The sequence below is a fragment of the Helobdella robusta genome (assembly GCF_000326865.2).
Source record: "Helobdella robusta unplaced genomic scaffold HELROscaffold_50, whole genome shotgun sequence".
NCBI classification, from domain to species: domain Eukaryota; kingdom Metazoa; phylum Annelida; class Clitellata; order Rhynchobdellida; family Glossiphoniidae; genus Helobdella; species Helobdella robusta.
In genome coordinates, this window is record NW_008705255.1 from 431,760 (window position 1) to 443,815 (window position 12,056).

The window sequence follows — 12,056 nt, forward strand, 5'->3', positions numbered from 1 at the left end:
TTGGTTGGTCGGTTCTTGGTTGGTTGGTTGGCTGGTTGGTTGGTCGGTCGGTCGGTTGACTGGTTGGTTGACTGGTTGGTTGGTTGGCTGGTTGGTTGGTTGGTTGGTCGGTTGGTTGGTCGGTTGGTTGGTTGGCTGGTTGGTTGGCTGGTTGGTCGATCGGTCGGTCGGTCGGTTGGTTGGCTGGTTGGTTGGTTGGCTGGCTGGTTGGTTGGTTGACTGGTTGATTGGCTAGCCTTTTGATTGGTTGTTTATTTTATCTAATCATTCATTAATAAATTGGTTTAAAGTAGACGATTGTTTAATCTTTTAAAATTTTCTAATGTTAATTTTTAACATAATCATAATCATCATCACCAGCATCATCATCATCACCAGCATTTTCATCACCACCATCATCGTCATCACCATCATGATCAGGTTTATTGTTGTCTGGGCGCTCTCTCCATCTTAGATTGCCTGAACCTCGTGGAAGTGGATGAACTCGGATGGTGGCTCTGTGAGAGGCAGCTGATGTCCGGTGGTCTGAACGGTTAGTTGGTTGGGTGAATGAATGAATGAATGAATGAATGAATGAGTGAATGAAGGAATGGACGAGCGAGTGAATGAATTAGTGAGTGAATGAGTATGAGTGAAAAATGAATGAATGAATGATTGAAAGGGTGGATCATCGAATGAAAGATTTTATGATTGATAGTGTGATTGACTGAATGGGTAAAAGGCTTGTTTGTTGATTTGTTGATTGATTAATTGATTGATTGATTGATTGATTGACTGACTGACTGACTGACTGACTGACTGACTGACTGACTGACTGACTGACTGACTGACTGACTGACTGACTGACTGACTGACTGACTGACTGACTGACTGACTGACTGACTGACTGACTGACTGACTGACTGACTGACTGACTGACTGACTGACTGACTGACTGACTGATATGATTGGTTGGTAGGTCGACCCGAGAAAATGCCTGACGTATGTTACTCATGGTGGGTTGTGGCCTCCCTCAAGATGATTGACAGGCTGCACTGGATTGATAAGGTGATGATTGAGTTCTAATAACAATTTAATCAATCAATCAATTAATCAATTTAGATTCGCCATTAAAACAATTAACTAGTCATAATCCATTAATTAACCAATCAAAATTTACCGACCATACAATTACGACCCACCGATCGTTCAACCCGACCAGTTAAATTCCACCATCCATTCAATCCAACCAATCAAAATCTACCAACCTTTCAAAACCGACCAATCAAGAAAGCTCTGGTGAAATTCATCCTGGCATCGCAAGATGATGAGACCGGTGGCTTCGCCGATAGACCTGGTGACATGGTTAGTTGAGGATGGTGACGAAGACGATGATGATGATAATGGTGGTGATGACGATGTGGATGTAGATGACGATGATGTTGATGAAAATGATAGTATCAAAAATTTATTTTATTCAGTCAGAATTACAATTATTAACCATGAAACAGCCCGACCCATTTCACACGCTCTTTGGACTCGCTGGGCTCTCACTGTTGCAAGAGGATCATGACGATAATGAGGTCATGTCACAACCGGATAATGAGGTCATGTCACAACCAAATAATGAGGTCATGTCACAGCCAAATAATGAGGTCATGTCACAAAATAATGACGTCGAGTCACTATATAAAGAGGTCACGCAACCACAGCTGCCACCATCCCGGCAACATTCGCCACCGCGACAGAAACTGCAACATCCTCTGAATCAAATCAGATTTGAAGCCATTGATGAAGTGTTTTGCATGCCCAAGAAAGTTGTCGGTAGGTACTTCGTGAGACCTCAGCATTGTGGTACGACTAGTAAGGATTGTGGCGGCTGTAATGAATACACGAATGAGAAATGTGTTGATAGTTCGTTATTAATTAATTTAAATTAAAAGTTTGTCTAGCTAACTACTGATCGGATTGATGACTCATTAGGCTGAATTAATTAATTTTGTTATTTTTATTTGTTGTTTGAATGATGCTGTCCATCGCTATTTATGCGTGAAGTAAATCAATTTCACGATAACTTATTGTTGCTGTTCAATTTTAAGAGTTGGTCTCATTCGGTTCAGATGAAATTTTTATTTTATAAATGCCCTAAGAAGGATTTATACAAGTTATTTGGTAATTTAATTTTTTATTTTTGCTAATTGTTTAAGAAAAAAAACCTTCAACTGTTCAGAGTGCGAATAATAAATTAGTGGAGGACCAAGTCTACGTATTGCGTAAATCCATGTTGTGTCTGGTTAAGTTTTGGAGCCGTCCAAGGCGTCTGTTGCTTAATTCCAATGCTAGAATAATGGATACAATGTCGTTTGCGACTTTAGAGAGTTAAGAATAATTATAATATTATTATTCCAGGTATAATTTTTCTTATTATCCGTTGTAATTTCTCGGAAAATATAATGAATAAACGCTTGCGGCGAATGTTTTAAACGTGCTTTACGAAATTTTAGATCATCGGATAGGGTTTATCCAGTGTTCAATTTCTGTTCTACTACATCTGCCTCTTATGGCACGTACCCTATTTTAAAATTAGTATTCTAGTGGCAGTGCACGTACCCCATTTTAAAATTAGTATTCTAGTAGCAGGTACGCTATATGAAAAAAATATTTTTGTTTAATGGTATTAGCTCACATGTATATTTTATTTTTATGATAAACAGTGTTTCAATCTATATAGAATACATTGCTATATCCTATCTATATGTCTAATTGTAAGTACCTAATTTCAAACTCAGTGGTTCTTACACAGAGATATCTACTGAAACACTTTAATCCTTGTTATGTAATGTTATGTTATGTTATGTTGTGTTGTGTTGTGTTATGTTATGTTCAACTCAATTCCTACTTGCAATTCAACGGCTCAGTATTTAAATTAACTTTTAATCACTTATATTGACAACACAGGTTCAACGATTTCGGCATTTAAATAGATTTCATCCGAAAATGTGATAAAATTGTCTTTTTAATGAATCCAATCAGAATTATTTTTTGGATAGATTTATTTTACTTAGGTGATTTCATTCTTTTTTTAATTTAATTATTAGATTTTTAAAATTTATTCCGGCTTTGAAGTAATTTTTTGTACTGCCAGGTTAGTAAAATTTACTAGTTACTTACAAAATAATTAAATATCATATTATTAAGTAAAAACAAGACATTAATGCTGTCTTTTTGGGGTTTGTTATGTTCAGTTAGTAAGGATGTATAGATTTTTATTTTATATTCATTCAGAGAGGGAGAGAGAGAAAGAGTTCAAATCAAACCAAATGAATTTGTGTGTGTGTGTGATAATTTGATATGTGGCGTCATGGGCCTATATAATATATTATTTCACTATCAATCAAATAAAATAAATGATTTACATGACCATGAGTTGAGAAAGTTTAGAAAAAACATCTTAAATAGTAATAATAAATTTTCTTATAAATAAATAATATAATATTAAAGTATTATATAATAATATAACTATTAAAGTATTAAATAAATAATTAAATTAATTCACTTTTTCTTAGTGCATTTTTAATTCCTAATATTATTAATCTTAATTGTTGTGACATTGAAAATACCTTCATCTTTTTATATGTGGTTATTATTTCACTGAAAAAATCTCTGAAAAAAATGTTATCAGATAGGTAGATGAAAGAGAGGTCAGTGAGGTATCAAACTAAAAGTTTACCTATTTTATTCTACTTTACAGTGTAGAGTTTACACCATGCGAATGTACATTTTTAGGCGAAAGTTCCGAAGGATATTGAAATTGATTTTACTGCTGGGTATGACTAATGAATGAATTCATTTCTTGATCATCTTTTGGTTTAGTTTAGAATATTTTAATATTTATTCATTTAATCATTTGCTTGTTTGTTTGCTTGTGTGTGTGTATGTGTGAGTGTGTGTGTGTGTGCGTGTAGTTGCATTTTCAAGGATTATCTTATTTTCTTAACAAATCTTACACACACACAAACACATGCACAGTGATCTTAAGCTACATAATGCCATATCTGCTGAGATACATGAGGCAAGGAGTGTTTCAACACAAGGCATTGGATACTTCCATTGTATCAATCCAAGAGGAATGGTCTGACTATCATGATACTGCTACGCATGCCTTTCATGGTTAAATGATGATGATGTTGTGTGCGTGTGTGTGTGAGTGTGTGCGCGTGTGTGTTGTTGTTACTGTTTCTGTGTGCTTCATTTTGTATAACGTGTTGTACAATAGGTAGAGAACTAGTCTGAGTTTGAATATGCTTTTCCACAAACACACACACACACGTACACAAACACACACGTACACAAACAAATGCACAACGAACGACAACGTAAACAACCACACACACACAGTACACAAACACAGTACACACACACACACACACCACACCGACAGTCACAAGAGACACAGCCAGTGAAAGGAAGCGCCAGAGAAGCCGACCGAACAACTTCTACAACAAGTACTACCACCTGAACCTGGAGGAGATCGAGCGACAGCAGCAACGGCGTCAGCTTCGCCACCAACAGCAGCACCACCTCTCACCGCCGAGCCTTCAGAAGCAGCTCGACTACATCTCGCAATTCCTTTGGATCTCCATCGAGCCGTATGCCAATGAAAATGGTAACTTCTACATCAACGTGAACTTGAAGAACGCCGGAAATTCCACCATTGATAACTGCTGCTGGTCAATTTATTTTTATAGCACTAAGTTTATCGACGGAAGGGTCATGATGGATGTCAATGACCTTTTGACTGTCGAAGAAAAGATGGATATGAATAGGAGGAAGCACAACGTGGGGCTCGATAGTAATGATGCCGGGGGTGGTGCTGATACTGATGACAATAATAATAATAATAATAATAATAAAAAGAATAATAATAATATGAATAACGATGGTGATAATAATGGGAATGCTACTAATCATGGTATTGGGACGACTTTTGCCTCCATGATACAGGATGGAGGTTTGTATGTGTGTTTGTTTATTTGTTTGTGTCTGTGTGTTTGTGTATGTTTTGCATGTGTGTTTGTGTATGTACATTAACACTGACACACACACACACGTACACAAATACAAAAACGCACACATATACACATTCAAATATACACATGCACACATACAAAATGCACATACCAACACACACACACACCACCACCACCAAATTTTCATTCATTCAAAAGATCTCCTGGCGGGTTTCAAATCCTTCGACACCCGCCAATCCATCTTCATCACCCACGTCATGGGGTACACCTTCAAAATGATGCCCACCGAAAATTTTAGACCCCTCCGACCAAACGGTCAATTGAGGGTTAGGCTCGTCGGCACTGGTTGGCAGGTCTCCAGGAGTGAGTTCATCCCTAATTGGTTGGTTGGTTGATTGGCTGGTCGGTTTTTTCTCCCTCTCTCCATCATTCCATCATTTCTCTGTCTTATTTTTTCTCTACCTCTTTCTCTCTCTCTCTTTCTGCACATTGCTTCTCTTCTCTTTTGTTTGCTTTCCCTCTTTTTCTTACTTTCTTTCCCTTTCCTCTCTTTTCTCAACTCATCAGCTACTTTACGTTGAAAAACTGCTATTAAGAATTTATTGAAACTATTTGAACACTCAACATACACACGCACACACACACACACAAACACAAACACACGTCCTCACAGACATACCCGCTCAATTACCCTGCTAACACGCGCACATTCATCTACCCACACATGTCCACACACTTCTACAATCGCAGCCACACACTTCTACAGTCGCAGCCACACACAACCACACAAGGTATGTAGCCAACGACAACGACAACACGACAGTGGCGCGCGTCATCCAGTGCACTGCAGATGAGGATTTGAAGTTTGTTGACGGCTTCAAAAGACAGGCTTCCACCATCAGGTTCCAAGGAGATCTGTTCAGGCCTTTCACACTGGAGAAGAGGTTAGAGTAGCTAGCTAGTTGGTCCTATGTTGCTGTGACCCGGTTCAAATGCAAAGATATCCTTTTCTTTCCATTCATATTTATTTATATGCCTGCTTTGGAGCCAGGATGTATGTACTTTGTGATCTTTCAAAACAGTTGTCCATTACATTATTATAGAATGTTTTTTTTTGTCTGCCAAAACTATCTGCTTCATCTTTCTATATTATTTATTTGGTTTTGTTTGGTTGATTTGATTGGTTTGGTTTGATTTGGTTTGGTTTGATTTGAATTTATTTTGCAAAATACATTCAAAGTCTGTTACTGCTGTTACATATGAGTATTACAGTGTGACGAATTAATAATGCATCGTGCACTTACAAAGATGATGGTTGAAGAATATATAAATTTACTGTGATTAATTCACCATGACGATGTTGATTGATGATGATAATTATGATGAAGAAGATGATGTAAGTTGTTGGGTAAATATGCGATAGAATAATTAAATAATTATAACAATAGTTTTATTTAATTTATCTATTCATTCATTCGCTCATTCATTCCATTCATTCATTCACTCATTCACTCATTCATTCATTCATTCATTCATTCATTCATTCATTCATTCATCTATATCTTTATTAATTCACAAACTCACGCATACAGATATAAAATGCACGAGCCATTATACCCCGCCGCCTCTAAATCCGCATTGCCATTCGCTTCTCTGATACCAACGCCAATCACTCTGGAGTTTTCTGACGCGGGGAAGAGTGGCAACATGAACGATTATGACGTCAACAAAGTGTTGCTCCTTGATGTTAATAATTGGGTGATAACGTATTGCGAGGGCTTGTATGGTGAGGCTCTCTATTTGAAAGGTGATGGTGGGGTGGGGAGGTCGACGATGATGATGACGATGATGATGATGACGATGATGGTGACGATGACGATGGTGATGATGATGATGATTGTACTGCTGTTGACGATGACGATGATGATGGTGATGACGACGATGATGGTGATGATGATGATGATGACCGAAATGGTGGCGACTTTTTGAAAGCACGTTACGTCTTTCTCTTTTTCACTACCCGCCGTCCAGAAAAATTGAGGCTAAAATCCGAACTCGTTCTCGTCCCTGGCCAGAATGACGACACCGACCTCAACGGCGACACCGACCTCAACGGTGGCATCGGCCTCAACAACGACAAAAACAGCTACAACGTCGACTTCAGAAACAACAACAACAGCAACTCAACAACAACAGCAACAACAACAACAATCGACTCCTTCCTAAACAAGCCGCACCACATCAACCTACGCCTCCTAACCACCCACACCGACAAGGAATCTCTCCTACGGAAACTCCAAAACCGGAAGGACCCCCAGCCGACAAATTACGTCATCCAGAGCCAACATGGCTACCACCTGTCAATCAAACCCCTACCGGACCGGATCAACATTTACGGTTTTCTGCCGGTCGGTGTCTTCTACGGTGCCGTCAGTCTGACTAACATCCTCATCAGTGGCGATGATGACTATGTCAGGTTGGTTCTCTCTCAACACAACAACAACAACAACAACAATAATAATAATAACAACAATAATAATAATAATAACAACAATAATAACAACAATAATAACAATAATAAAAATAATAATGTGACTGGGCCTTCCAATGAAGATTTATTCGGTAAAAATGACGAAAAGGCTGCCGTAGTTATAGGCAAACTCGGACAATACCGCCTACACGAGTTAGTGAATTTCAAATTAGTACCGGTCTGCGAGGTCTACGATGCCCCAAGGTTCAAACACAGAGGTCTGATGATTGATGTGGCCAGAAATTTTCACCCTCTAGATACTATTATTGGAGTCATCGGTTAGTTCGTCTGTGTGTGTGTGTGTGTGCGTGCGTGCTTGTGTGTTTGTTTGTGTGTGTGTGTGTGTATGTATGTATGTGAGTGTGCGTGTTCGTTTTTGTGTGTGCGTGTGTGTTTTTTTTATTATTATTTGTAGTTAGTTGCATAGCGCTTTTGGATAAAAGAATTAATTAATTAATTAATTAATTAATGAACGAGCTAATGAATGAATGTATGTATGAATGAATGAAAAAGTAAATGAATGAGTGAGTGAATGAATTTATGAATACAAACGAACGAACGAACGAACAAATGATTAACTAATTCATTCATTCATTCATTCTTTCATTCATTCATTCATTCTTTCATTCATTCATTCTTTCATTCATTCATTCATTCAGTTATTCATTAATTATTCATTTAACTAATAGGTCAATTAATTTATCTATTAATTGGCCAATTAATTGACCAGACGCTATGGCTTCCTATAAGATGAACATCCTTCACATTCACCTCTCTGACGATGAAGGATGGAGGCTGGAGATCAAAGAACTGCCCGAATTAACTGAGGTTTGCTGAGTGAGTGAGTGAGTGAGTGAGTGAGTGAGTGAGTGGGTGAGTGAGTGAGTGAGTGAGTGAGTGAGTGAGTGGGTGAGTGAGTGAGTGAGTGAGTGAGTGAGTGAATAAATGAGTGAATAAATGAGTGAATAAATGAGTGAATGAGTGAGTGAATAAATGAATGAATGAGTGAGTGAATAAATGAATGAATTAATTAATTAATAAAAGGTTGTATAATTGATTAGATGAATTAAATGAATGAACAAATGAATAATCGGTCGGTTGTTGGTTTAACTGTTTGGTTGGGCTGGTCGATTGGTTGATGAATTTGTTAAAAATAGATTTACACTTGAATTAAAATAATAGATGAACAAAAAGCAAATAATTAAATCAAACAATTGAAATTAAACAATTTTTAACAAGAATAATTCAACCAATCAGATTGGGGGTAGGAGGTCACATGACTTAAGCGAAAGCCAATCGCTCATGTCTTTACTTGGCTCTGGACCTGCGAGTGAGTATTCACGATGACGACGATGATGATGATGATGATAGTTATGGTAATGATGATGATGATGCTGATGACGATGACTAATATGATGCATGACGGTGTACAATATGACCAGTCTAAACGCATGTAATGTTATTCTTGAGAGAACCATTTCATTCCCAATCTAGGCAACTCATCATCATCATCATCGTCATCATCATCGTCATCATCATCATCGTCGTCCAAGTGGAGCAAGCCAAATGATGGCTACTACACTGTGGAGCAGTTCCAGCAGCTGCTGAAGTATGCCAGCCGGCGTCATGTCACCATCATTCCAGAGTTCGACATGCCAGGTCACTCGCATGCTGCAATCGTCAGTATGATGGTCAGTTAGGAGGATGGTGATGTTGATGGTGATGGTGGTGATGATGAGGGTGATGGTGATAGTGATGATAATGAGGAGGAGGAAGAGGATGGTCAGTTAGGATGAGGATGGTGATGATGATGGTGGTGATGATGATGATGATGGTGATGATGGCGATAGTGATGATGAAGATGATGCTGTTGCTATTACCTCTGAGAATTACTAAAAAGTAAAATTGTAAACAAATCATCATCTTCATCACAACAACAACAACATCAACAGCAACAACTTCAACAACAACAGCAAAAATTTCAACAACAATTACATCAACAGCAACAACTTCAACAACAACAACAATATCAACACCAACAACATCAACAGCAACACTTTCAACAACAACATTGAATCAGGTTAGGTACGAGAGAGATAGACGAAAGCAAAAACTATACGAAAAACAACTGGCAGAGTTGAAGCAACAACAGCAACAACAACAGCAACATCACAACAACCACAACAACAACAACAAAAGCAACAACATCAACAATTTGAAACCTCCGAAACATGTTGATTACTTGCTGTCGGATCTTCATGACAGCTCAAAGTACCTCACGGGGCAGTTCTACAAAGTTTCAGCCATCAACCCGTGTCTGAAATCTACTTATAGATTTGTGTATAGGTTGTTGGTCAGTCTGAAAGAGATGTATAAGGTTGTTTGTTTGTTTGTTTGTTTGTTTGTTTGTTCGTTCGTTCGTTTGTTTGTTTGTTTGTTTGTATGTATGTATGTTTGTTTGTTTGTTTGTATGTGTGTATGTTTGTAAATTTGTTTGTTTGTATGTGTGTATGTTTGTAAATTTGTTTGTTTGTGTGTATGTTTGTAAATTTGTTTGTTTGTTTGTTTGTCTGGTTGGCTGGCTGGTTGGTTGCAACAAAAACAACAACAACAATTGCCATGATTACCAGGGCATAGCTCCCTTGAAATATTTCCACCTTGGGGGTGATGAGGTGCCCCAGATGGCCTACAAACATTCGCCCGCGTGCTGGAAGCTACTACAGAAGCTGCAAGCCATCGCCGACGAAGGCGACGTTTGTTAGTGCTGCCTGTGGTGGTGGTGGTTGTAGTAGTGGCGTTTGTTGTTGTGGTTGATTTGTTGTTTTTTTTTACTTAATTGACAATTTGTCAACCAATCAAATTAATTTATTAATCCACTGTTCAGCCACGTCATCCAATCAAAACAGTTTATTAACTTGCCACTTAATCATATCGACCAATCAAATCAATTTTCCGAACCATTAACCGATCATATCAACCAGTCAAATCAAATTTGACACAACCGACCAATTAATTTAATCAAACAATCAGCCAATTAACTCGCTAACCAATCACATTAACTCAAACAACCGACCGACCAATCAGTGATGAGGAGCCACCATTTGAAGGGCTACTTCGTCGAGAAAGTGGCGCGCATAGCCAAGAAACTAGAGCTCAATTTGATTGGCTGGGAGGACGCCTTCTCCACACCAATCAGACACGACAATAACAACAACAATAATAAGGATAATTATAACGAGAATGATAACGATAACGATAATTATTATAGTAAAATGTATAATAATAATAATAATAATAATAATAATAATAAAAAAATTGATGATGAAAATGACAAGCCCAACTACGTATACGGCGGTAAAAGGCATGCCGCCCGTGGTGGTGGTGGTGGTGATGACGTCACGAAATTCAAAATGGAGATCGTCTCGCAGTGCTATTATGAAGATTACGTAGGGGGCAGGGCGGACAAGCCCTATGAGCTGGCCAACAATGGAAAGAAGGTTGTGATGATGATGGTGATGGTGGTGGTGATGATGATGATGATGACGAAGGTGTTGATGATGACGATGATAGTGATAATAGTGATGTTGTTGATGATGATGATGATGATGATGATGTTGAGGATGATGATGATGTTGAGGATGATGATGATGATGATAATGTTGAGGATGATGATGATGATGACGTCGGTCAACTCGATGAAGGCAATAGAAGAAAATGGAATGGACATTTGTTTAAATTCTAGTTCACTTACGTGTAATTTTTAACAGTACCACAACTAATTGATGAAATGTAACTGGGTCACTTTAATGATGTAAGAACGCTGCAACCAATCAAATTGCAGGTCATACTCTCCCAGATTGGCTCGCTCTACCTGGACAACCCCCAGGAACCGGATCCGGAAGACTGGGGCCTACACTGGGCATCTAGGTTAACTTATACGTGACCTAGTTAATTTTGATTGGCTGTTCCGTTATGTCAATTTGTTCATGACCCGATTTTTAATTAGTTGTGATTGGCTGTTAAATTAATCTGTTTTATGAACTGATAAAACAGATTAATTTAAAACAGATTATCACAAAATAAACAAACTGACAAGCAAACAAACATACAAACAAACGGACAAACATACAAACAAACGGACAAACATACAAACAAACATACAAACGGACAAACATACAAACAAACATACAAACAAACATACAAAAAAACGGACAAACATACAAACAAACATACAAACAAACGGACAAACATACAAACAAACATACAAACAAACATACAAACAAACATACAAACAAACGGACAAACATACAAACAAACGGACAAACATACATACAAACAGACAAACAAACAGACAGACATACAAACAAACGGACAAACATACAAACAAACATACAAACAAACAGACAAACATACCGACAGACAAACAAACACACAGATACGTGAACACGAGAAAGATCTACCACTTCACACCCGTCAACATCTTCAATAGTATCAGTCAGAGTATGCTGGCCAGAGAT

At 38.0% G+C, this 12,056-nt stretch overlaps 1 protein-coding gene across 1 annotated transcript in view; it reads left to right on the forward strand.

The window, feature by feature from the left end:
• Nucleotides 1–12,056, forward strand: part of HELRODRAFT_193429 (hypothetical protein) — a gene marked incomplete at its 3' end in the record, with an annotated part of 16,328 nt that overhangs the window by 2,657 nt on the left and 1,615 nt on the right. Inside the window, exons 5-22 of the mRNA XM_009027710.1 lie at nt 417–532; nt 959–1,047; nt 1,270–1,344; nt 1,491–1,893; nt 4,009–4,149; nt 4,421–4,990; nt 5,208–5,391; nt 5,801–5,953; nt 6,602–6,816; nt 7,041–7,817; nt 8,270–8,367; nt 8,797–8,869; nt 9,034–9,230; nt 9,620–9,916; nt 10,170–10,292; nt 10,647–11,036; nt 11,381–11,466; nt 11,975–12,033. Coding sequence (XP_009025958.1) covers nt 417–532; nt 959–1,047; nt 1,270–1,344; nt 1,491–1,893; nt 4,009–4,149; nt 4,421–4,990; nt 5,208–5,391; nt 5,801–5,953; nt 6,602–6,816; nt 7,041–7,817; nt 8,270–8,367; nt 8,797–8,869; nt 9,034–9,230; nt 9,620–9,916; nt 10,170–10,292; nt 10,647–11,036; nt 11,381–11,466; nt 11,975–12,033 — 4,046 coding nt within the window. The remainder of the gene's footprint in view (nt 1–416; nt 533–958; nt 1,048–1,269; nt 1,345–1,490; nt 1,894–4,008; nt 4,150–4,420; nt 4,991–5,207; nt 5,392–5,800; nt 5,954–6,601; nt 6,817–7,040; nt 7,818–8,269; nt 8,368–8,796; nt 8,870–9,033; nt 9,231–9,619; nt 9,917–10,169; nt 10,293–10,646; nt 11,037–11,380; nt 11,467–11,974; nt 12,034–12,056) is intronic.